Source organism: Trichomycterus rosablanca, chromosome 20 (assembly GCF_030014385.1).
Source record: "Trichomycterus rosablanca isolate fTriRos1 chromosome 20, fTriRos1.hap1, whole genome shotgun sequence".
Lineage (NCBI taxonomy): Eukaryota > Metazoa > Chordata > Actinopteri > Siluriformes > Trichomycteridae > Trichomycterus > Trichomycterus rosablanca.
This window is the reverse complement of record NC_086007.1, coordinates 13,753,729-13,781,433: the sequence shown is the minus strand read 5'-3', so window position 1 is coordinate 13,781,433 and position 27,705 is coordinate 13,753,729. Positions and strand designations below refer to the sequence as shown.

The 27,705-nt window shown below is 42.1% G+C and overlaps 1 protein-coding gene across 6 annotated transcripts in view; it reads right to left on the bottom strand.

Annotated features, from left to right (window-relative positions):
• The window catches only part of bcas3 (BCAS3 microtubule associated cell migration factor), a 409,318-nt gene that overhangs the window by 63,142 nt on the left and 318,471 nt on the right, over positions 1 to 27,705 (bottom strand). The window contains exon 23 of one of the 6 annotated variants that reach the window (XM_063016964.1): positions 26,985 to 27,371. The exons of the other annotated variants lie outside the window; for them this stretch is intronic. Within the exon in view, the coding sequence (XP_062873034.1) occupies positions 27,343 to 27,371 (29 nt within the window). The 3' untranslated portion in view covers positions 26,985 to 27,342. Of the gene's footprint in view, positions 1 to 26,984; positions 27,372 to 27,705 lie in introns of those variants that run through there. 6 annotated transcript variants of the gene reach the window in all.

Here is a 27,705-nt window from a genome sequence, read left to right as displayed (position 1 = left end):
AGCGCAAATCTTGGGCTGTGGACAATGTGAAACATGTATTGTTCTCTGATGAGTCCACCTTTACTGTTTTCCCCACATCCGGGAGAGTTACGGTGTGGAGAAGCCCCAAAGAAGCGTACCACCCAGACTGTTGCATGCCCAGAGTGAAGCATGGGGGTGGATCAGTGATGGTTTGGGCTGCCATATCATGGCATTCCCTTGGCCCAATACTTGTGCTAGATGGGCGCGTCACTGCCAAGGACTACCGAACCATTCTGGAGGACCATGTGCATCCAATGGCGGTGCCGTGTATCAGGATGACAATGCACCAATACACACAGCAAGACTGGTGAAAGATTGGTTTGATGAACATGAAAGTGAAGTTGAACATCTCCCATGGCCTGCACAGTCACCAGATCTAAATATTATTGAGCCACTTTGGGGTGTTTTGGAGAAGCGAGTCAGGAAACGTTTTCCTCCACCAGCATCACGTAGTGACCTGGCCACTATCCTGCAAGAAGAATGGCTTAAAATCCCTCTGACCACTGTGCAGGACTTGTATATGTCATTTCCAAGACGAATTGACGCTGTATTGGCCGCAAAAGGAGGCCCTACACCATACTAATAAATTATTGTGTTCTAAAACCAGGTGTTTCAGTTATTTTGTCCAACCCCTGTAGGTATGAGTGTCTAATAGAGTGGACAGTGAGTGGACACAGTATTTATCCACTCATACCAGCTCAACACACACTAACACACCACCACCATGTCATTGTCACTGCAGTGCTAAGAATGATCCACCACCTAAATAATACCTGCTCTGTGGGGGTCCTGACTATAGAAGAACAGAGTAAAAGGAGGTTAAAAAAGTATGAAGAGAAATAGTTGGACTACAGTCAGTAATTGTAGAAATTCAAAGTGCTTCTATATGGGAAGTGGAGCTGATAAAACGGACAGTGAGTGTAGACACAAGGAGGTGGTTTTAATGTTATGGCTGATCAGAATATAACTCAGCAATATCTAACGAGTTTCAGCTCATTTCTACACAGTGCTGCTAAAGTTCTGTTTGGTCCAAGCTTACACCAGTTACACCAGTTTTGCCATTTTCACACTTTTCAAATATTGCCCATGGGAAAACAAAAGTTTGCGTTTAAACATGCAACTGTGAATCAGTGTTTTAGGGAAACCCCACCCTGCACTCACAGTCATCGCATAACTGTCCAAACAGCACTTAAGTACAGAAGAATGTCTCTGTTGTGATGTAACAATTAACAAACCAACTATTATTTAATGACTGCTCATGCACAATATCCCTCTGATCATGGCCCTAAACATCTATATTTAACCAGATATATTGTCGGAGTGAAATTTCAGAAAGTAACCCTGGTTGGACCTAACTGAACTTTGCATGACTCCAAATACACCAGTGGCACATTAGAAATTGATATTGCAGATAAATCTGAGAATGCTGATGTCAGAGTGTCTCCACTCATGCACTTGTGTGCGAGAAAGAAATACTAGAGAGGAGACAGCGAGACGTTGTACTTGTAGTCATTCTATGCACTGCTAATCCTTCTGCCGCACCGCTAATTGTGAGTGGTGTCAAGGGTCGTGGCAAGGCTTATTCAAATGGAGGCCAATAATAGCAGAAGAACACAAACACTGGCTTGATGCCTCTTGGCTTCTTTTCATTCCATTGAGATGTAATAGATGGATGTTTGCTGCTGGTATTAGCTGGAGCTTGACTGGTAATGAGTCTACTGAGCGCCCAGGCTTGCGACACAGAGGCATTTACGATAACCTAGCAGGTAGATATCTCAATCATCACTTCACCACTGGCATAAAGACTTCTCAGTGTAGGGCTGCATTCTCACGACACAAAACGTAACAGGTTAAGTTTTAGATTTTTCAAAGAAAACAGACATAAATCCAAAGTTCTTTGACTTAAGGACCTACTTTGATTGTTTTACTAAGATTAATTCTTTGCTTACTTTATTCAGTTGCTGTTATCCCTTAAATGTAGGTAAAATTTAAGAAAATATAAGGGCCAAAACAAGAAACCCCTAACATACCCCCCCCTCCATTACAAATAATTTATAAATAATATAAATGTAAGGTAATGATGCTGTTTTTATTATTAAACAAAAGAAATAGTAGCTTAACCACTTTATCTGATGCTAGTCGTTGGAGTGAAATGCTTACCTTAAGCAAACCTTACACCACTGTTATTATGTGGACCAGAAATCTTGATTTCTAGGTCTGCATCCAAACATAAAACCAGCTTTAACAACCAGTATGCTGCTTTAGCCTGACATATTTAGGGGTTACAACTGCAGATCTGATCTGCATACCAGACTTGGAAAAGTTTTGACACCGGATGCCATTCCTGGTGCAACCCTCCTATTTTTATCCAGTCTTGGGAATGAGAGCACACCGACAAGTGCATCTACCAATAGCAAACTGCCAATTGGACTAGCTGCTAACATAGCCAATCATGTTTATGCAGACGCCTGAATGGTCGATAGCACTGCTGAGATTCAAACCCCTGACCTCAGCGATTGGGGGCAAACATACTTTACCGCTGCATCATTGAAAAAAGTCTAGCAATTCAGATACCTACAGTTGAGGGCAAGGAAGGGCAGGAAAGTTTGCATCCATGGTTTTCCCATGGCACTCTAGTTCTCCAGAGCTGATCTGAAGAAGGCAGAACATGACATGGTAGATATTTCAAATATATCAAGAAGAACTGGGATATATAAATAAATCTAGCAGCTTTATACAAAATTAGTGGTGGAACATCCAAAAGTCGATCCTTAATGTAAGGCAAACATTACAGAATAACAAGAATTAACCTACAGAAGGCACATTAGATTATACTTTGATAGTTATCAGCCAAATCTAAACCTTTAGCAGCATCTACACCAGGTCACCGTGTCAGCGACGCCCTTTGCTGTTCTGGGCTGCTTCCTAAACACACCGAGCCCTGAATGAAAAGAAGCAGACGTGTTCCCCTGCCTCCCCTCGGCCATCGCTCACTGTCGCCAGGCCTTACTGACGCCACTCCTAACACAGGAGCCTTACACACATTAAAGCCTCAGCCATGCCAGGTCTTTTCCCATGGATAGATTGCATTACACCTTGGAGAGAGAAGAAGGAAAGAAAGGAGGAAAAAATGCCCAACTTCTAATGCTGCTCCCGCCTGCTTAGCTGAGCCGAGGCCGTAATGGTGGTCATTAAGTGAAAAACGATAACTCCAGCAGATAAAACATTTTTTCAGGCCATAGGATACAGTCCCCTGACGTTTTTCCGAAGATTTTTTTTTGTATGAAGTAGCTACACAATAGAGAGATACTTGAAAGAAAGAACTTTCACTCTGTTTTAAAGGATGAATTAAACATGGTATAAAGTGATAATGTTTTCTTTCTTAATAAACACCGCTTATTATTTCATGTCAGTGTTCATACGCATGACATGGGACACAATGAACAGTGATACATGATGTTCCTTTCAAGCTCCTATTCTAAATACCACAGATTCTTCACGTCAAACTTCAAAGCCAAATAGTTTCTCGCTATTAGAGGGAGCCCAGGTCCGCTGGACGAAAAACACTTAGGTACTTCGATATGACTGAGAATGGTGGAAGCAAGTCCCTTATGTCCTTTATATGAGATAATGGATGGTCTCTTAGAGCCAGTGCAGGTAAAGAAGATGCCAAAATACACACTTTAATGATTCGCTATATTTTATATAGTGGTGTATGACTTCAACTGCTCGTTATTGATTGATGTCATTAGAACCACAGAAAAGTCATTAAGGAATGTCCAGTTCGGCCAGTATAAAACAAAGACTAAATTGTTTTCAAGTAATTAATGGATGAGAGTTACTAGAGAAATACTAGTCTTTTATCCAAAAATAATATAAAATCTACAGTATTTCTGAATTAGTCAAGTCAAATGTATTTGTATAGCGCTTTTTACAATAGACATTGTCTCAAAGCAACTTTACTGAATCCAGGACCAACAGACCAAAAACCCCTGTTGAGCAAGCCGAGGGCAACAGTGGCAAGGAAAAACTCCCTTAAAATTACAGGAAGAAACCTTGAGAGGAACCAGACTCAGCAGGGGTGCCTATCCTCTTTGGGTGGCCTGGAGGATACTTTAAATAAATAGGATTTACACAAATCATACACACATAAAATTAAAATAAACTAAAAGTTATAAATAGCAAAAGATAATTGGAGTTCTTCATTGTTCAGTCCAGTCTGTGATAAAGTCCATTGTAAGTTCTGGACATTTTTGGTGCAAACACGCCAGGTTTACGTCACATCTGGCAGGAGCAGCATTGTTGGCACGGAAGTCTCGACTTCATTCCTTAACCTCAAATGGGTAAACAGGTTTCCATTAGAACCACCTGAATTACAGTAAATTTATTAAACTTATTAAATATTTTTTAGAAAATAAATAATAATTTTATTTCATTTCTTTTCCATCATATGGTATAAAGCAGTAGTCATATTAGATTTTCCCATTTTCTCATGTCAGGCTGATGGGTGTATAGATGGGTGTGTGACATGTGACTTAAGAGGGGATGTAGTGTAAGAACAAGCATAATTAAATAAACTGCAAAGCAAAAGTCTGGTTGGACTGCAATGTAATGCAATAATTACCACAGTTAACCCTTGACTTCTGACTCCAGGGTTAAAGAGCACCTAAATGAACTTGGGATAAAATAAATACTAGGGCTGGTTCGATACCACTTTTTATGTCCGATACCAATACCTCAAATTGAGTATCTGCCGATACCAATCCGATACCGTTATTTCTCCTCTCAAACAACTAAGCAGTAATAATACATGTCTCAATGCACCATGGTTAATCTAGATATCTACAGTGTATCACAAAAGTGAGTACACCCCTCACATTTCTGCAGATATTTAAGTATATCTTTTCATGGGACAACACTGACAAAATGACACTTTGACACAATGAAAAGTAGTCTGTGTGCAGCTTATATAACAGTGTAAATTTATTCTTCCCTCAAAATAACTCAATATAAAGCCATTAATGTCTAAACCACCGGCAACAAAAGTGAGTACACCCCTTAGTGAAAGTTCCTAAAGTGTCAATATTTTGTGTGGCCACCATTATTTCCCAGAACTGCCTTAACTCTCCTGGGCATGGAGTTTACCAGAGCTTCACAGGTTGCCACTGGAATGCTTTTCCACTCCTCCATAACGACATCACGGAGCTGGCGGATATTCGAGACTTTGCGCTCCTCCACCTTCCGCTTGAGGATGCCCCAAAGATGTTCTATTGGGTTTAGGTCTGGAGACATGCTTGGCCAGTGCATCACCTTTACCCTCAGCCTCTTCAATAAAGCAGTGGTCGTCTTAGAGGTGTGTTTGGGGTCATTATCATGCTGGAACACTGCCCTGCGACCCAGTTTCCGCAGGGAGGGGATCATGCTCTGCTTCAGTATTTCACAGTACATGTTGGAGTTCATGTGTCCCTCAATGAAATGTAACTCCCCAACACCTGCTGCACTCATGCAGCCCCAGACCATGGCATTCCCACCACCATGCTTGACTGTAGGCATGACACACTTATCTTTGTACTCCTCACCTGACTGCCGCCACACATGCTTGAGACCATCTGAACCAAACAAATTAATCTTGGTCTCATCAGACCATAGGACATGGTTCCAGTAATCCATGTCCTTTGTTGACATGTCTTCAGCAAACTGTTTGCGGGCTTTCTTGTGTAGAGACTTCAGAAGAGGCTTCCTTCTGGGGTGACAGCCATGCAGACCAATTTGATGTAGTGTGCGGTGTATGGTCTGAGCACTGACAGGCTGACCACCCACCTTTTCAATCTCTGCAGCAATGCTGACAGCACTCCTGCGCCTATCTTTCAAAGACAGCAGTTGGATGTGACGCTGAGCACGTGCACTCAGCTTCTTTGGACGACCAATGCGAGGTCTGTTCTGAGTGGACCCTGCTCTTTTAAAACGCTGGATGATCTTGGCCACTGTGCTGCAGCTCAGTTTCAGGGTGTTGGCAATCTTCTTGTAGCCTTGGCCATCTTCATGTAGCGCAACAATTCATCTTTTAAGATCCTTAGAGAGTTCTTTGCCATGAGGTGCCATGTTGGAACTTTCAGTGACCAGTATGAGAGAGTGTGAGAGCTGTACTACTAAATTGAACACACCTGCTCCCTATGCACACCTGAGACCTAGTAAGACTAACAAATCACATGACATTTTGGAGGGAAAATGACAAGCAGTGCTCAATTTGGACATTTAGGGGTGTAGTCTCTTAGGGGTGTACTCACTTTTGTTGCCGGTGGTTTAGACATTAATGGCTGTATATTGAGTTATTTTGAGGGAAGAATAAATTTACACTGTTATATAAGCTGCACACAGACTACTTTTCATTGTGTCAAAGTGTCATTTTGTCAGTGTTGTCCCATGAAAAGATATACTTAAATATCTGCAGAAATGTGAGGGGTGTACTCACTTTTGTGATACACTGTAAATAACAATGATCAGACTGTGAAACAAATATTCTAAAGGAATAAATACAGAACTTACAACATCACACTTATGCAAAACTGCTGTTTTTATTTTCACTTTTACACAGAACATTTAGCAGCATTTTTGGCTTGTTTAACAAAAGTGTCTACAATTGGAAGATGTGGACCAATTAGAATTGATGCAGAGTTGAGTTTTTTCGTTAAACTTCTGTCATGTTTTTAGACGATTAAAAACCAAAGCGCGCTTATTAAAAAACCCTGCTTGATTTTGAAGAGGACATCTGTGGCTAAATGGGAAACGGTGTAGTTTGTTTTATTTCATAACACTAACGGATTAATCGTTGAAGATGTGAGAGATCTCCAAGCCGGGACAAAATAGATTTTCTTTACCTCAGGTGAGCGATTTATCATTTATAAAGCGGTTTTTGTTGTGTTTAAACAGTGTTTTTAGATGTGGCAGTAGTAGATGATTTTTTAAAATGCTAAAAGTTTAAGTAGATCAGTGTGTTTTCATTTCTGAATGGCTGTTGCGGATGAGTTGTAGATCAGTGGCACATGTTAATGATGTCATCAAGAGTGAGAGGCAATAAACGACACTGTGTTGGGACGTATCTTCGTGTGTTATTTGCTTTACACACAAACAATGGCCTTATTTATTTACATTAAGTGTTATTTACATTAAGCAACAGTATCGGATCGGATTACATGTTTTTTCCTTCCGATATTCGATCCAGTGATTTGGGCCAATATCGGACCGATAGCGATACAGAGTATCGGATCTGTGTCAGCCCTAAAAATACAAAACTGCTACTGGAAGTGACTACCATTTCCACCTGTGTGTCGACTTTTATTCAAGTGCACTGTTTAAGGCAGAGAGGCAGACTGGTTATTTGAGTCAAGAGCTGTGGTGCATTCTGGTCGACTGTTCAACGGGAACACAATCGGCAGCTCAAAAGACAAAAGAACTCTGCAAACTGTCTGGGTCTCTGACGACATTTCAACAGGCCCAGAGGCCATTCAAAAACAAACTCCAGGAGCAAGTATACATACAAAGAGGGGTGCCAAAGGCAAGAAAACAGTGCTAACCAATGACGTACTAGATATATGCCTGTTTGGGGTTTTTTTTCTAGAAAGGAAGTCTGCAGGCTGGGACTCCCACCTTCATCAAGAAAGGTTCTTCTCTTCACAGAATGATTATGTACAGATTACTGCTTACTTTTTCTGCCTGTGTTCTGTCATGTGTCCAGTAAATCCAGAAACATCCTGACTTCAGTTATTCAAAACCGCAGCCAGTTCTTCAAAGAGACCCAGACAAAAAGGATTGAACTGACTGCTCTACCTCTGTTACACTCCAGTCTGTAATGCAGGGGCTGTGTGGCCTGGGCGCACCAAAACATCCGCATTCTTTCAAAAGTAGTGTGATGGGATAAGTGCTCTGGATATAAAAGAGGTCATATATTGCAATAATAGGAGCATCAACATTGCAAATGTTGCAAGTCATTATCAAATTTACTGCTGTAGCCTATAAACTTATTACTTTAACCTATAGGCAAGTGAGGCTTAATAATTAATAGGTGATATTTCCTTAAAATAACAATCGATATTACAGTGATACTGAAGTACTATATTAAAACCTACAGGCCGGATGTAGTGGTAGGTTCTTCCTGACCAAGTGTTAAAGAGTGGAATTAAAGTACACATGGATCACTCTGAAAATGCTCCATCAAACAAACCCAAGTGTTCAAAACCTTAATTACAAATAAGACAAAAGAAATCCAAAGTGTGAACTGCTGGAAGTCACATCGTGTGTACATGGCCTTTCAAGTTTGCAGCCTCGTAAACTGCTGTGTGAAGCTGCAAGCCACAGAAAGCAACAGCTTTTACCAATGAGTAAGCAAAATGATCTTCTTTACGTCTTGGACAAATCATCAACACGACAGCCATCTTGACTTTTGAACCAGCTCATTTAAAGTCTGCAGTCATTTAAAGTTTCTTATAAATATACACTAAATGACCAGACACATCTGGATACCCTTTCTAATGGTGGAGTTGAGGTGTTTTAGCCACACCCATTGCTAACAAATGTATATAAGACATTTTGTTAATCATTAATTAATTATTTGCTTTCAACTTTGTACCAACAGCTTGAGCATGAAGCTTTCCTGGTCCACCAAGACTGTGTCCTATAAAGACATTTCACAAGTTTATGTGGAGGAACTTTAGTTGAGAGTCCTAACCTCAGCCCAAGTGAACATCATTGGGATGAATTGGAACACTGATTGCAGGCCAGGTCTTCTCATCCAACAGTCAAGTCCCTGACCTCAAAAATTATCTTTTGAATGACTGGGCACAATTTTCCTCCCAAAAGACTGGAGGCTGTTGTCCAACAATCTTATGTCCAGCATTGCTTAGCTCTTCTTGTAAGTACAGTATGTCGACAACGCCAAGGAACAATGTACCTTACCCAGTGTCACCACAATTATTAGGCTTTAGACATAGTAACTATTCAGTTTTGGCTTGATTTGGATGGGAGAACATCAGTGAAGTGTTTCTTAATTTATGACAAAGCACAAATCCCCAATAGAAATATGATATGATGGACATACTGCTATTTAGAAACAGTCCTATACCTCCAGTCTATAAAAGTGACTGACAGGACAGAATCATGAAGACACTCTAGCAATAATCACACTTCAGTTTATACACTAGGTGATTGCTACTAAACAATTTCACACCGTTTGGGTGGTCAACTGCCCTGGGCCTCCCCCGCACACAAATCACTGGCTAATTGTTGTAATTCTACACATGGTGACAGTTTTAGCCCGTGGAGTGTAAGGGCCAGTGAGCTAAACCAACTTACAGGTGTTGACTGAAAGCAACGCACTTGTCAAAGCCTTCATTAGAGCAACACCGCACAAGACTGCTATATATCATCTGAGCTTTTACCAGTAACCAAAGCTTGACCGGTGTTCAGAACTAAGTCTTTTACTATGCATGTTAATGAAAGAAAGGGTGATGAAAATGCACATACTTCATTCCGACCTGAGGTGCTTGGGAAGAACGACTGATTACAGCTGCTTAGAGCTCCAGAGAGTCTAGCTAACTGTTACTGTATATCATGAAATCACCAGACTTCGTCTTTTTCACATCACTAGCTCTTCCTATTTGATTTAATCTCCATGCTCTATACAACTTCTCTTAACAAAGTGGCTTTGGTTGATGAATATTTGTCTATTGCCAAGCAGGTTTGATCAGGCATATTGCACAAATCAGCAAATTAGGAATGTATTGATCAGGCACTGATCAAGAATAGCACTAACAGAACATAATGGTATTTTAATTGGGGCTATGACCACTGTTTGTAAGTACATCCAAACAGAAAGTTTATAACGGTTTAAATGCATTTAAAAGTGATTACAATATTGTAGTTATTCATTTATCTTCAATTACCAGTTTATCCTAGCAGCCAAATCCACTTATTCATGTTGAGTGGTGAAAAGATACCAGAGTATCTTGAGAAATGAGGAAAACATGCTTAACTTCCTAAAGACAGCTACTGGAGAAAAGAACCAAATCCAGGTCCTCACGAGCCAAGACTGCTGTGCAACTCAGTGTCCGCCAGGAGCCAAGGTTGCTGTGTGACACAAGGTCCGCCAGCTCTTTGGGACTGATTCCAATTTTATTTATTTATTTCTTTGCAGTGTATCCATCCAATAACTGGTTTAGATTGATTTAAATCATCCTGACTTTGTCATTAGCAATAAATAAAACTGAAAGGCCTTTGGCGATGGACCTCTTTGTCAGTCATGTTGTTGCGGCCAGAATGAACTGGTTAAGCAAACGGGTAATCAGACAAAAAACAATGTCAATCAAGGCACTTTTTCTATATTGACATAACAATGGTGCCACTGCTCTGCAATGACAATGCAGTTGCTTTCAAGGGCACCACTATGGCAGATTCATTTGGGTGAAAAAGAACCCTAAGTTCTTAGATTCTGGTTTTGGCCAGTTTAATGAAAAAACACTGAGAAAGATTGGGTTCATGGATCTGGCTAGTCAACTTGAGGCTTGAGAAGCCAGGAATAGAACACCAAAATTGGTAAAATACTACTCAAAAAATTGGTCATTGTGTTTTTCTTTTGGCTGTGACGTCTATATTTAACTGTTCCCATAAAAACCGTCATGAATGTAAATTGCCAGGCCTTGGTGTGAGTGAGGACAGCGGAAGTGGCTGTTCTCTTCACACAACTTAGTATGTGTTTGAGGGCAGCTTTGGTCAGAGTTGTCACACAGACCGGGATAATAATAGGATGTGTTACGTTCTCGATGCAAACACGACCATTCCCACGTTACGCAGGCTGGTGTCACTTGCTGCAATACCGAAAAGACCCTCCTTCTTGAGAACTTCCCTTAAGAATAAAAAAGATAAAATAAAAACAGCCCACCAAGACTCCCAGCAGTTCACTTAACTCCCATGCATATGTGCATTCCCTGTTTATCTTCAATTATAAATAACTTTTGGGAAGATGTGGATCGATACTTTCCCTGTGACCAAATAAAGAGGGGTTATGAGTGAGCATCTTAATGACTTTTCTCATCTCGTGAATTTTGTTTATGTGCTGTTCCCATGGCCCTACAGAGCATCCATGGTGATAACTATACCACAATCAGTACAGGCTAAAGCCACGAAAAAGAAAGAGAGAGAAACAGTGTGAACGTTTAACTCTGCATGTCAGGAGAGCTGCAAAATGAATTTGTCTGTGCATAACGGCTAACACATCAGCGAGCGGAGACATGAGGTTACCGCTCCTTGTGCTTGCCTTGGCCTGAATTTCCATTCACATTTCCTATGGTTTCTCTCAAAGATGCAAAGCGCTTTTTATTGCAATATGGGTTATAATTACGACAGGATTGGAAGCTGTAATTGAATTGTAAAAGGGGGAAAAAAGTTGTCAAAATATAATTACAACTAAAATATGGAGTGAAACTGTTGGCAAGCCAGCAGTGTAAAAAAGCATTTGGTTTCGGTGCCCGAAATAGGAAAGAACAACAACAAAACCATTACTTTATGTCAAAAGATTTAGATTCGGGAAAATTATGAGGAGCAGCGATCCAAACTAGCAACCATGAGAAAGAATATTCTCTTTTATTACTGTAACAGCAAAGTTAGAATCTGAATCTATACATGTGAATGCTAGTTAAGCCCTGATTTACAATGATATTAACACATCACTACACCGCCATCGCTTTGTGATGGTTGGCTGCATAGATGGGTCAACTTTCTCCAATGCTTTCTCTCTCTAGCCCATGATAATGATATCCACGTCGTGATGTTGTAGGTAGATAGATAGGTCGGTAGGTAGGAAGGTAAGTAGATAGACAGGCAGGCAGACAGGCAGGCAGGCAGGCAGACAGACAGACAGACAGATAGGTAAGAAGGTAAAAAAGTAAGTAGGTGTGGGTCATGTGAGCCAGATCTGTAATATGAAAAACAAACTGTATATAACATAGCCAATTTGTTATCGTTATTATATGTCATATGTCTGTAAAAAGCTTGCTATTAAGCACTGTTACTGTTATGTTATATAATCATAATTACATTTCAGAAGCTAGCTTGAGTTTGGGGCCCCTCAGCTGACATCTTTTTGGTAATGTTAGCCCTGCTCTGAGCTAATTTATTAGCCCTGGCTTGGTATTTAAAACAATTGTATTATCATTTCTAATCTTCTCAGCTTTATCCTGATCAGTGACACAGTAATTCTGAATTACAATTGTGACTGTATTCAATTCAAGCAATCATGGGTTAAGAGACTTGCTCAGGGGCCCAACAGTGTTAACTTGGCAGTGATGGGCCTTATACAAGTCCAGCACCTTAACCACTGAGCTACCATTGCCTTCTGCCCACTGTCAATTAGTCTTCTTCATTTGGGATCTTCAATTCTGGATGTACATCATCGAGCTAAAGAAGAAAACAACCCTGGAATCAGTGTGACCTTGCACATTGAACCAATTTCTTCTTGCCTGACCCGTGGTGGTCTCTGCCCTCATGTTTGGATTTTACCACACTATAAAACATTCACTACATAGAAACCAAACCTCCACACACCCGGTCATCATTGTTTGATGTGGCAAAAGACATATGAGTAATCAAAGCACAAATGACTCTGTGTAACACTTCCTGGCATGACGATGTCTCCAAGGATGATAAGGCACTGTCGCCACGAACGTTTCAACTGCTCCTTTATTTTTGTTCCAGTGCAGCTTAGCATGGTTTATGAAGGAAAATATATACATGTATAAAAATAAACCCTGATAATCTGAAAAATATATGATCACCTGGAAAAACTGAGTGTCTCACAGCGGTCGAAAAGAAAGCCACAATGGTTTACAACAAAGCACATACAACAGCCTGACACTTCTGTTTTTCATTAGAGCCCTGACTGTCAAATTGTATTTGTGTGAGGGAAAGATGGAGAAAGTGTATGGGGAAATGGGGAAAGATGGAACGCAGAACAATGCAATAGTGGGTGCAACACTGTACGATTATTCCAGTGCCAGTTTCCAGATTGCTTGTGTGGTACAAATTAAAAATGTAATTAAACTTAAACTCCTTAAACTCGCATGCTACTCTAATAATATGCTCAGTGAGTGCACCCCCAAGTGTGTCATTTAAGCAACCAAAGTAATTGAGATGTAGTATGTTATTAGAATAAAATTGCAACTGTAATTATGTTTTTATTGATGTACAGTTGGGGGAACAAATATTTAAACGATTTTATTTTATTTAATATACTGCAGGTGCATATATCTAATTTTACTTTACACATAATGGCTTTTGGGTTTGTCCTTACAGGTTGAACAAAATATATGTATTTATATACACTGATCAGCCATAACATTAAAACCACCTCCTTGTTTCTACACTCACTGCCCATTCTATCGGCTCCACTTACTATATAGAAGCACTTTGTAGTTCTACAATTACTGACTGTAGTCCATCTGTTTCTCTACATACTTTTTTAGCCTGCTTTCACCCTGTTCTTCAATGGTCAGGACCCCCACAGGACCACCACAGAATAGGTATTATTTAGGTGGTGGATTATTCTCAGTTCTGCAGTGACACTGACATGGTGGTGGCGTGTTAGTGTGTGTTGTGCTGGTATGAATGGATCAGACACAGCAGCGCTGCTGGAGTTTTTAAAATATCAAGTCCACTTACTGTCCACTCTATTACACACTTCTACCTAGTTGGTCCACCCTGTAGATGTAAAGTCATCTTCTAAACCTTCATCAGTGGTCACAGGATGCTGCCCATGTGCTGCTGTTGGCTGGATATTTTTGGTTGGTGGACTATTCTCAGTCCAGCAGTGACAGTGAGGTGTTTAAAAACTCCAGTAGCATTGCTGTGTCTTATCCACTCATACCAGCACAACACACACTAACACACCACCACCATGTCAGTGTCAATGCAGTGCTGAGAATGATCCACCACCCAAATAATACCTGCTCTGTGGTGGTCCTGGGAGAGTCCTGACCATTGAAGAACAGCATGAAAGGGGGCTAACAAAGCATGCAGAGAAACAGATGGACTACAGACAGTAATTGTAAAACCACAAAAAGCTTCTATATGGTAAGTGGAGCTGATAAAATGGACAGTGAGTGTAGAAACAGCATGTAAAAACAAAAGTAATACAGGACAGTGGTGTTTAGTCACTATATTAAATAATTGTACTTAAAAAGTAAAATATGAAATAAAATGCTCTCTTGCAAATTGGTTGGAAATATGTCATGAAAGGAGTAACAACAATTAGGTCTCTGGTCCAAAATAATATATCAACGCTAGAATAAGGAGGCTACAGAGCCATAGCAAACACCTTGAACATTTAGACAGTTTTTCCTCAAACATGATTCCTCACAGTGACAGCATTAAGGTGGGAGCATCATAATATGGGGATGTTTCCTATCAAACAGTACTAAAACACTGACCATCTTTGCATGAGTGACAAGCTGTAATGACATCAGATGTTAAGAAAGATGTCTTAACAATTAAACGTTCAGTTGATGCCAGGCATTCTAAAAGTTATTACCACCCATGACAGCATATGATATTAGACACGACAGGTTTACGACTTATGACTGTGTCATGACCGAGGGTTAAAGTGTAATCCAGTGCAATTTCGACATCCCATGTCATAGGTAAAAGACTGTGTAGTGTGCAACCCTCATCTGTGATTAATCACAGCAAAGCGGGCTACCTGACAATCATAAGAAAACGGAGGGCAAACAACTGAGATGTGAAGTCTAATATGCTGTATTACAAAAATATTCCTTCAGCAATCATAAATGTATAACTGTACAATACAATACCGGTCAAAAGTTTTCGAACACCTCTATTTTAAATTTTTTAGGGATATTTACGCACATTAATGTCCCAACGTAAAGCATAATACAATTCCCACCTGGAGATAAGAGATGAAACCATGGAATTGGAAGTTAAATCCAAATTTTTGACTCAGACAAAGCAGCCACCCTTGGCAGATACAGTTTAACACACTTTAGGCATTATATATATATATATATACAGTGTATCACAAAAGTGAGTACACCCCTCACATTTCTGCAAATATTTCATTATATCTTTTCATGGGACAACACTATAGACATGAAACTTGGATATAACTTAGAGTAGTCAGTGTACAGCTTGTATAGCAGTGTAGATTTACTGTCTTCTGAAAATAACTCAACACACAGCCATTAATGTCTAAATAGCTGGCAACATAAGTGAGTACACCCCACAGTGAACATGTCCAAATTGTGCCCAAATGTGTCGTTATCCCTCCCTGGTGTCATGTGTCAAGGTCCCAGGTGTGAATGGGGAGCAGGGCTGTTAAATTTGGTGTTTTGGGTACAATTCTCTCATACTGGCCACTAAATATTCCACATGGCACCTCATGGCAAAGAACCCTCTGAGGATGTGAGAAATAGAATTGTTGCTCTCCACAAAGATGGCCTGGGCTATAAGAAGATTGCTAACACCCTGAAACTGAGCTACAGCATGGTGGCCAAGGTCATACAGCGGTTTTCCAGGACAGGTTCCACTCGGAACAGGCTTCGCCAGGGTCGACCAAAGAAGTTGAGTCCACGTGTTCGGCGTCATATCCAGAGGTTGGCTTTAAAAAATAGACACATGAGTGCTGCCAGCATTGCTGCAGAGGTTGAAGACGTGGGAGGTCAGCCTGTCAGTGCTCAGACCATACGCCGCACACTGCATCAACTCGATCTGCATGGTCGTCATCCCAGAAGGAAGCTGACTCACAAGAAAGCCCGCAAACAGTTTGCTGAAGACAAGCAGTCCAAGAACATGGATTACTGGAATGCCCTGTGGTCTGACGAGACCAAGATAAACTTGTTTGGCTCAGATGGTGTCCAGCATGTGTGGCGGCACCCTGGTGAGAAGTACCAAGACAACTGTATCTTGCCTACAGTCAAGCATGGTGGTGGTAGCATCATGGTCTTGGGCTGCATGAGTGTTGCTGGCACTGGGGAGCTGCAGTTCATTGAGGGAAACATGAATTTCAACATGTACTGTGACATTCTGAAACAGAGCATGATCCCCTCCCTTCGAAAACTGGGCCTCATGGCAGTTTTCCAACAGGATAACGACCCCAAACACAACCTCCAAGATGACAACTGCCTTGCTGAGGAAGCTGAAGGTAAAGGTGATGGACTAAACCCAATTGAGCACCTGTGGCGCAGCCTCAAGTGGAAGGTGGAGGAGTTCAAGGTGTCTAACATCCACCAACTCCGTGATGTCATCATGGAGGAGTGGAAGAGGATTCCAGTAGCAGCCTGTGCAGCTCTGGTGAACTCCATGCCCAGGAGGGTTAAGGCAGTGCTGGATAATAATGGTGGTCACACAAAATATTTACACTTTGGGCACAATTTGGACATGTTCACTGTGGGGTGTACTCACTTATGTTGCCAGCCATTTAGACATTAATGGCTGTGTGTTGAGTTATTTTCAGAAGACAGTAAATCTACACTTCTATACAAGTTGTACACTGACTACTCTAAGTTATATCCAAGTTTTAGTTCTATAGTGTTGTCCCATGAAAAGATATAATGAAATATTTGCAGAAATGTGAGGGGTGTACTCACTTTTGTGATACACTGTATATATATATATATATATATATATATATATATATATAAATATATGTATGTATATATATATATATATATATATACATATATATTTTTATTTATTTATTTATTTTTTTAATGCATTTTGCTCCCTTTTTCTCCCGCCTTTAGTGTGCCCAATTGCCTGATAACATTATGCTTCCTCTCCACTGATGCTGATCCCCGCTCTGATTGAGGAGAACGAAGCTAACACACACCCCCTCCGACATGTGTGCAGCAGCCGACTGCATCTCTTCACCAGCACTAGGCGAGCACATACGTGGATCAGCTTTGTGTACGGAGAGCCACACCCTGATAAACGCACTCTTTCCCCGTGTCTGTGCAGGTGCCGTCAATCAGCCAGCAGAGGTTGTAATTGCATCAGCCATGAGAGAGTCCCTATCCGGCTTTTCCCACTCTGAACAACAAGCCAATCATTGTTCATATAGCCGTCCAGCCCAGCCGGATGGCAGAGCTGAGTTTCGAATCGATGAGTTCGAAATGTCAGCTCTGGTGTACTAGCATGTTTTACCACTGCGCCACCTAAGCGACATTAGGCATTATTTTTTAATCAGTCAAATTAAATATTGTTCTAAAAGTTCTTCCCAACACTGTTGCAGAATTTCCCATAAATGTGTTGCACTTGTAGATTGCTTTACAGTAACCTTTGTGTCCAGTTCACTTCAAATCAGCTGGGGACTATGCTGACCATTTTATGTTTACAAGCTACCACCTTGTTCTTGGCTCCTAAGGTAGTTTTTCCAGTCTGGAGGGACGTTTTGGGTCATGAGTTGCTTTAGAATGAATGAACCCCTGACTAACCAGACATAGACCAACTCTTTGGGTCAAGATTCCAGTCACTTCTGCAAGCTACTGACTCCGAATCAAGCGAAGAAGCCCAAACCATCACACTTTCCCTTCCAAACCCTATGTGATGAACTGGAGATTTCACATTTTGATTAATTAGTCCATTACATCTTCTTCTAATTGAGTCAGTACTCAATTAGTGGTGCTGCATGGCCCAGGCAAGCCTCTTTTCCTAATTCTGCCATCTTATCAATGGCTTTTTACCGCCACCAGATCTGTTAACCCTGCAGCTCTAAGTCTTCTCTTTACAGTGAAACTGAGACTTGCTTTCTTGACCATTGTTAAGCTGTGATTGAAGATGTTCTCAGTGGAAACCGATTACACAAGCTGTTGACTTGTTGAAACTACTGATGCTGTTGTGGCTTTGGGGCTACTAGATCTCTGTCTGTTGGAGTTTCCTTTAATTTCCAAGTGACTTTTGTTGGCAAATTCCTTAAAGGAAAGACTTTTAAGGGACACTATCCTTTAGACAACCACCTTTTTCTCTCTATTACAATAGCAACAGACAATATTCTGCACTGCAATATTGTGAAAGCACTGACCTAGATCAATACTGCCTTTGCCTGTTTGTAGCAACTGTTTGCATCAACTTTCAAAACAGAATTTACTTCCATTGATGCAGAACATCTGGAAGTTGATCAGTGACTGTTAAATCCCTGATTAAGTCCTTTGTTACAACACTGGAATTGACATTATTTTTCAGTTCATGGTAAACTAAACTTTTTTTTAAACCTCTGGAACTCCTACACTTCTGAATATTCAACAGACTTGAACCCCTTAGAGATGTTTTAAAGATTTTGACCGGTAGTGTAGATGGCTGACAAATGTGGCCCGAAACTTACACAAATGTTAAGACAGGCTGTTCAAATTAATTTTTTGGCACCCGATTTAAGCAGCGAAGATTGTCTGCAGCGTAAATATCAAAAAACCACATGCAATGTCAAATTTTCCAATTGAATTCTCGCCACATTTGTATGTGGTTTCAAATCCAACTGAAGTTTTAACTCCATGCGATCAAAACACAAACTGGTGTTGCCCCCAAACATTTGGTATGCAATGTTTATTAATGTCAGACATTCCCAACAGGAACAAGAAAAGAGAGTGTTGAAGCAGCGATGTGGTGATTAGTTTCTGTTAAATAAGAACTGTACGTTGCTTTATGTACACTGATCAGCCACCTCCTTGTTTCTACACTCACTGTCTATTTTATCAGCTCCACTTACCATATAGAAGAAGCACTTTGTAGTTCTGCAATTACTGACTGTAGTCCATCTGTTTCTCTACATACTTTGTTAACCCCCTTTCATGATGTTCTTTAATAGTCAGGACTCTCCCAGGACCACCACAGAGCAGGTACTATTTGGGAGGTGGATCATTCTCAGCACTGCAGTGACACTGACATGGTGGTGGTGTGTTAGTGTGTGCTGTGCTGGTATGAGTGGATAAGACACAGCAGCACTGCTGGAGGTTTTAAACACCTCACTGTCACTGCTGGACTGAGAATAGTCCACCAACCAAAAATATATCCAGCCAACAGCGCCCCGTGGGCAGCGTCCTGTGATCACTGATGAAGGTCTCAAAGATGACCAACTCAAACAGCAGCAATAGATGAGCGATCATCTCTGACTTTACATCTACAAGGTGAACCAACTAGGTAGGAGTGTCTAATAGAGTGGACAGTGAGTGGACACGGTATTTAAAAACTCCAGCAGCGCTGCTGTGTCTGATCTACTCATACCAGCACAACACACACAACCACCATGTTATTGTGTATGACCTCTGTGCTGGCAGCGAGAAAACAAGAGAACTTACAGTGGAGCAGGTGCACTAGTCAGCATAAGCACACCTGGTCATTGTTCTAACATTCAGTGTGGATAAATGTGAGCAAATACAAACACAGTCCTAACAAATCAGACTAGATCTGTTGTATTTTACAATGCAGACCTAAATGAATAAAAACTGAGTACAAAATTAATCAGATTTGCCATTCTGTGTGAACACGGGTTTATACATAGAGGAAAAAGAACAGCCATTATAGAGGAAAAGAAAGCAAGGAAACTGTGAGTGTGTGTGTGCGTGTGTGAAAGAGAAAAAGAAAGATGTTTAAGTCATCGGTCCGACTCTGACATTAAGCAGCGCAGCGTGCGGAGCGCGGCCCGGCGGCCCCTCTAATCTGCTCTGATTTATGGAGCGCTCTTCCTCTTTTGGGGAGGGCCTCCGAGCCTGGAGACAGCCTGGCGTCCTCCCCACAGCCCAGAACCAGCCCAGGACAAACTCAGCTCAGCTTCTCTCTCTCTCTCACCTCTGTCTCTCTCTCTCTTTCACACACACACACACACACACACACACTCACACACACACACACACAAAATCCCCTTGTCCGATCGGCCTTGCACCAGGGAAACCACTACATCACTCACACACACACACTTACAATCCGAGCGTGGAATATATGCAGTATTTGTCTCATCTAATCATACACAGATGACAGTGGCACGTATGAGAGAAGCCTTGTAAACATGAGCCATGCTTTGTCTTCACCAACACTGAACCTCGCTTCTTCAACAACAGCACAAAAAAAAAGTCAATTTTTTTTACATAAATGCAAGTTCGCCTTCATTAAGAAATGCATACTTGACCAAATGAAAAGTAGAAATCAAATCTTGAAGTAATAAGTAAGATTTTGGGTTGTAATAGTGGTTCAAATTGCTCAAGCTTGAGCAGTAAATTCTCCCGGCCTGTAAATTACCCAGCATCTTCTGGACCTAATGTGGGCATTTCCAAGTCGGGCACTGTCTCTAATATGTGTTTGCACTTTGGCTTATCAGTTCTGTCCAGCTCTGTCCAGCTCCTCCAGGATAGCACAATCATGTATAATGTTGCAAGAAGTTTCAAGAACATGGAGGAGATACCAAGACATGGGCTGTTACACAAGGAGAGCAGGACATCAACCCAGCAGCAAGACCGGTAATGAATGCTTTGTGTGAAGAGGAACAAGAGGAGCACTGCCAGACTCCTACAAAATTACCTCCACCTCCAGTGGGCTACTGGTGTGCATGTTTCTGATCAAACTGTCGGTCACAGCCTTATGTGGCCAGAGTGTGTAGGCAGTTCCTGGATGACTAAAGCATTGATGCCATTGACTGGCCCCTAATGTTTCTCTGATCTGAATCCAATTGAGAACCTCTGGGACATTCTGTATCAGTGCAACTGACACTGCCAAGCAGTGCTATAGACTGTCCAGGAGGTCACTGATGCCCTGATCCAGGCTTGGGAGGACAACCGCCAAGACACCATCCGCCATCTCATTAGGAACATGCCCAGACATTGTTAGGAGTCCACAGAGAAACATGGGGGCCATACACACTACACATTATGAATTGCCATGATGACATTTATGAAAATTGGATCCTGTGATTGCAATATTTTACTGACTTTCGGTGGGATTTGGAATCCAGACCTCAATGGGTTGATGATTTTGGTTTCCATTGAGTTTTGACCTGACTCTCAACAAATTATATATATCACCAAAGATTTTCAACTTTTTTAACTCTGCATCAGAATGGTAACCTTATTTTTTATAGTGTGCGGTTGTTTGGTTTTATTAAATGTTGTGTAAAATTGCTTTATTTGTTCTGTTGACTAAAATAGAATTATTTCAAGAAGTAATGCAGGATCTATATCTATATATAAACACTTGAACTTTGACCAAATAAATAATAAAAAACACTATGTAAACAGTTCCCATGCACGTTCTCACCGAGATGATGATTGTCACTCCCACATGGTACAGGCAAGAGGAGACACAAATTGGCCGCTGACAGTAACCTCTGGCAATCCGTCTTGAAAAGACTGTTCAGTGTAGCTTGATGAATGTGAGAAGGGTGTGCTATCTTCTTGTTTTTTCTCACTCACTGATATGGCATGGCTTCTTTCATCCCCATTCATCAGAAGATACACAGACATCTTAATACGCTCAATGGCATTCACATGCTCTGGAAGCCAGACTAGGTCTCGCCTGGCACGAGAGGGCTTAAAGTCTGGGAAGGGGGGGGGGGGGGGGGGCTCTCAAAACTTATGTTTATCCTTTAATATCCTTTAATATGAGCTGCAGCAGGTCTTCAGGACCATCACAACCATACTTGCTGAAAAGCCATTAATTCAGACAGCAACACCGATCAGGCATAACCTCATTTCTACACTCACTGTCCATTTTATCTTCTCCACTTACCATATAGAAGCACTTTGTAGTTCTACAATTACTGACTGTAGTCCATCTGTTTCTCTACATACTTTTTTAGCCTGCTTTCACCCTGTTCTTCAATGGTCAGGACCCCCACAGGACCACCACAGAGCAGGTATTATTAGGTGGTGGATCATTCTCAGCACTGCATTAACAATGACATGGTGGTGGTGTGTTAGTGTGTGTTGTGCTAGTATGAGTGAATAAGACACAGCAATGCTGCTGGTGTCCACTCACTGTCCACTCTATAAGACACTCCTATCTAGTTGGATCACCTTGTAGATGTAAAGTCAGAGACGATTGCACATCTATTGCTGCAGTGGTCACAGGACGCTGCCCACAGGGCGCTGTTGGCTGGATATTTTTGGTTGGTGGACTATTCTCAGTCCAGCAGTGACAGTGAGGTGTTTAAAAACTCTTATCCACTCATACCAGCACAACACACACTAACACACCACCACCATATCAGTGTCACTGCAGTGCTGAGAATGATCCACCACCTAAATAATACCTACTCTGTAGAGGTCCTGACCATTGAAGAACAGCATGAAAGGGGGCTAAGAAAGCATGCAGAGAAAAAGATGGACTACAGTCAGTAATTGTATTACTTCAAAGTGCTTGTATATGGTAAATGGAGTTGATAAAATGGACAGTAAGTGTTGAAACAAGGAGGTGGTTTTAATGTTGGCTGATCGGTGTATATTTTACATACTATAGCCTATAGGCTGCCCTTGTTTCGTCTCGGAATGCTCACCATCTCACAGGCAGATGTACGTCAACACTATACGTCGACCGATTGGGTTTGCTCTAACGAGGGCTGGAGCCATTCATCTCCATTAGGCTTGCGTGTCCGAGTCCTGGCAGCCATTAGCTCCTCGGACCTGTCTAAACAAGTGCGTGCTGGCCGACCTCACACCCATCGATCCTCCACACACCTTTTTACTGGAAGCTCGGCAGCGGCCCGAGCCGCTCGGAGTCAATAGCACTTACTCCAGGCCTACGCACTTGCGGGCAAGCACTCACTTTATTTGGGAGCATTTGGGTGCATTAGTGCCTGCACTTGTTTGGATTAACAGCTTGGAGCTGCAGCAGAAGCTCGGTTCTCCCGGGCAGAGGTAAGTGTTGTTATGAGACACCAAAACAGTCGTCTCATTACAGATCATTTCATCACCGGATAGCGTGCATGTGGCAAAAGCACCGAGCATTTTTAATACGCTGAAATATCACCCCTGTTTAGTCAGTCCCGTCTGGTGAGCTGTAATCTGCGTACCTGTACCCAGTTTTAGATGACTAACAAAAGATAGCGTGATCAGAGGAAGACAACAAAAAGACAGTAAACATTGTTCTAACCCTCAGGTTGCCTTTTTTTTGCATCTGGCCCTTTGACCAGACAGCCGTGGAATTATCTCCCGCAGGTTGCCCCTGCTGCGTTTTAATTGTTTTCGGCAGGGGATTGGTGTGTGATTCAGCTTTTAAAATGAAATTGGCGTCATAATAAAGTGCATGTCTGTAAGCGAGCAGGCAAGTTCAAAGAGAGTTCAATGCTAAGCTTTGCTCCCAGAAAGCCCTTCTCATCCTCCACCTTGGTAGCAGAGAAGCCAAGAGAAATGAACAGTATCTCCGACAGGGAAAAGTTACTGTGTGAAAATCGCCTGCTTCATGGTACTCCCCGGTTTCTCAGGGGCAGCACGGGATTTTTTTTGGGAACACGAAAGCAGGGAGAACTTAAGTTCAGCCAGGGGATCCTAATTTTAACCTGGTGCTGTGTGTACGGCCTGAGTGGGACGCTGGGAAGTTTCAGAAGGGGACTGACCTCCATGGCAGGAAGAGATCTGGCCACTTCGGACTATAACTGTGTTGGATGGTCCCGTGGGATGGAAGCCTGGCAGAACACTTGAGTCTTGCTTTCCCACCCTTTAATACGGCACGTCTCAGACCACAGAGCTAGCAGTTCCCAGGCCTGTGCCCTGCTTCCTAATGCAACTGTCTTCAACTACCCAAGCCCTGTTAACACCAATAAATTACCAGTGTAATATTAGTGGGAATGTTTCAGCTTTGTGTTGAAAATTTGAAACATTTGTAAGTGTTTAACATTCATTTCTATATCTGATATATTTATGATTTTTATTCCTATATATACCAATATATATAAAACAATGTATATTAATGCCCCAATGTATATACCTGATAGATAGATAGCCCGATATATTGTATAATGTATATATTTAAACTGATTAGCTATAACATTATGACCACCACCCACCTTGTTTCTACACTCACTGTCCATTTTATCAGCTCCACTTACTATATAGAAGCACTCTGAAGTTCTACAATTACTGACTGTAGTCCATCTGTTTCTCTACATACATTTTTAGCCTGCTTTCACCCTGTTCTTTAATGGTCAGGACCACCACAGGACCCCCAGAGGACCACTACAGAGCAGGTATTATTTGGGTGGTGGATCATTCTCAGCACTGCAGTGACACTGACATGGTGGTGGTGTGTTAGTGTGTGTTGTGCTGGTATGAGTGGATCAGACACAGCAGCACTGCTGGAGTTTTTAAATACCGTGTCCACTCACTGTCCACTCTGTTAGACACTCCTACCTAGTTGGTTCACCTTGTAGATGTAAAGTCAGAGATGATCGCTCATCTATTGCTGCTGTCATCTTTGAGACCTTCATCAGTGGTCACAGGACGCTGCCCACGGGGTGCTGTTGGCTTGATATATTTTTTGGTTGGTGGACTATTCTCAGCCCAGCAGGGACAGTGAGGTGTTTAAAAACTCCAGCAGCACTGCTGTGTCTGATCCACTCAAACCAGCACAACACACACTAACACACCACCACCATGTTAGTGTCACTGCAGTGCTGAGAATGATCCACCACCCAAATAATACCTGCTCTGTGGTGGTTCTGGCAAAGTCCTGACCATTGAAGAACAGGGTTATAACAAAGGGGGTTAACAAAGCATGCAGAAAAACAGATGGTCTACAGTCAGTAATTGTAGAACTACAAAGTGCTTCTATATGGTAAGTGGAGCTGATAAAATGGACAGTGAGTGTAGAAACAAGGATGTGGTTTCAATGTTATGGTTGATCAGTGTATATTGTTTAAAAAAGCTTTTTGTTTCGGCTGCTTCCTTATTAAGGGAACGCCACAGCAAATCTGATCCTCATACCAGTTTTTATTCTTAGCGCAGACTGAAAAAGCTTTTTTTTTTAAGCTGGGCGTAGGACTGCCACTGAGAGCACACTGACAAGTGCGTCTCCCATTGGCTAGACTGTTCAGGCCCTCCAGACATGTCTGTGCGGATGCCCAACTGACAGATAGCACTGCTGAGATTCAGACCCTGTGTCTTAGAGTCAGTAGCCCTACTTCAAATGGTATCAGCGACTTTCTGGGATCTCTGTATTGCGAGTTTTTATTCACAAGCTCTTCAAGCTCCGACAGCATGTGTGCTTTAGGCTCTTTCCCATCAGCAGCAGTGTTAATGCGTGCCTGCAGCCTTCCCCCTCTGACCAAATCAGTTTAATGAGGCTGCCTCACAAGACACACTGTCTGCATGCCAGTGTTCAGGTGTGGGCTGATGCACACAGCGTGCCACTGCGCCTGCCAGCAGTGAACGCATGTAGTAATTATGCATGGTGACACCCCCTGAGAACGGGGTCAGCCGCCGATTGCAGCTAGTGTGGCATCATAGGGTGTTCATGTGAGAGGAGCGAAGGAGACACCTCAAGCAAACCGCCTTACTGACTATCCGAGGTGTCACAAATGCTTTCTCTTCTTAAATAATGGTCGCATTCATGGCAGCGGCAGCTCGACACATACACGCGTGGGGGTGCGGGGTTAGACTGTGCGTCTGAGGTGGTGTATGTCAGGACAGACAGAAAAAGTCATTGTGATAAGTAGGTCTTCACCGAGGAGTCGACACAGAGGGGTAAAGAAGGTCATGCGGAAAACCTTTTTTATTAAAATCAAAACAGGTAGGACTGACACACTGGGTGCTGGGTGGATGTGTGTGTAGGTGTGTCACTGTAGGGTTTCCATCACACATCTTTTCGGTAATGACTTATGATTGGCCGCCACACTGGTTGGCATACTGGAAGCATGCTGAGTGAATTCTGAAGGTGTTGGCAAGGATGAGGTGATTGAATTACAGGATTACACAAAAGCACATGTCTACATATCTCTAGTCATTGACCCTGGTATCTCAAAAAAGGACAAATAAAATGCCATGCCATGGGACCTTTAGCAAAAGCAAAAAGATATACACCGATCAGGCATAACATTTTGACCACCTTCCTAATATTGTGTTGGTCCCCCTTTAGCTGCCAAAACAGCCATGACCTGTCGAGCCATGGACTCCACTAGACCCCTGAAGGTGTGCTGTGGTATCTTGCACCAAGATGTTAGCAGCAGATTCTTTTACTCCTGTAAGTTGTGAGGTGGGGCCACCATGGATCGGACATATTTGTCCAGCACATCCCACAGACGCTTGATTGGATTGAGATCTGGGGAATTTGGAGGCCAAGTCAAAACCTCAAACTCGTTGTTGTGCTCCTCAAACCTTTCCTGAAGCATTTTTGCTTTGTGGCAGGGCGCATTATCCTGCTGAAAGAGGCCACAGCCATCAGGGAATACCGTTTCCATGAAAGGGTGTACATGGTCTGCAACAATGCTTAGATAGGCAGTACGTGTTAAAGTAACATCCACATGGATGGCAGGACCCAAGGTTTCCCAGCAGAACATTGCCCAAAGCATCACACTGACTGCCTGTGCCTGCCATTCACGTGATGTAAAAGAAAACGTGATTCATCAGACCAGGCCACCTTCTTCCATTGCTCTGTGGTCCAGTTCCGATGCTCACTTTCCTATTGTTGGTGCTCTCGGCGGTGGACAGGGGTCAGCATGGGCACCCTGACTATCAGAACCAGCATTAACTTCTTCAGCAATCTGAGCTACAGTAGCTCGTCTGTTGGATCGAACCAAACAGGCCAGCCTTCGCTCCCCACGTGCATCAATGAGACTTGGCTGCCCATAACCCTGTCGCCAGTTTACCACTGTTCCTTCCTAGGACCACTTTTGATAGATACTGACCACTGCAGACCGGGAACACCCCACGAGAGCTGCAGTTTTGGAGATGCTCTGACCCAGTCGTCTAGCCATCACAACTTGACCCTTCTCAAACTCGCTCAAATCCTTATGCTTGCCCATTTTTCCTGCTTCTAATACATCAACTTTGAGGATAAAATGTTCACTTGCTGCCTAACCCACTAACAGATGCCGTGATGAAGAGTTAATCAGTGTTATTCACTGACTACCTGTCAGTGGTCATACTGTTATGCCTGGTCGGTGTGTATAAACATATATATGATGCATTTATAGGGGATAAAAAGTGTGTTTACAGTTTGTAAATCTGAATGACTGTAAGATTGCTCCGAGGGCACCCGGAGAATTTTTAGCCTAGGTCTGGGAGCAGCTGTCGAGTTCTCTCTTAAGTGCACTGCTCCTGTAGTCCTGTCCATCAAACACTGAAAGCTTCAAAGATGTATTGTGTCCATAATGGCAGCTGTGAAGGAACCATATGGAGTCAGAAGAAACCAAAACACATAAGGAAGCACATAAGGGAGGTTGCATTCAGAGGTATTATTTAGAACAATTAATCTTCCCTTAATTTTCAATTTCAATGAATTTTGCACTAAAACGGCATATTATGGCAAATAAAAGCTGCCACAACTGTTGATCTGAACACCCAGCCGGCTTCTAGACTGTGGGTAGCATATAGAGCCTGGATGAGCTGGACATAGAGATGATTTGTCTTAAGCAGGACAGCGCAAGATAATTTTAACAATCAATGCATGGTTTATTTCTGGATATTTTCTGGAATTATAGTTCAATTTAAC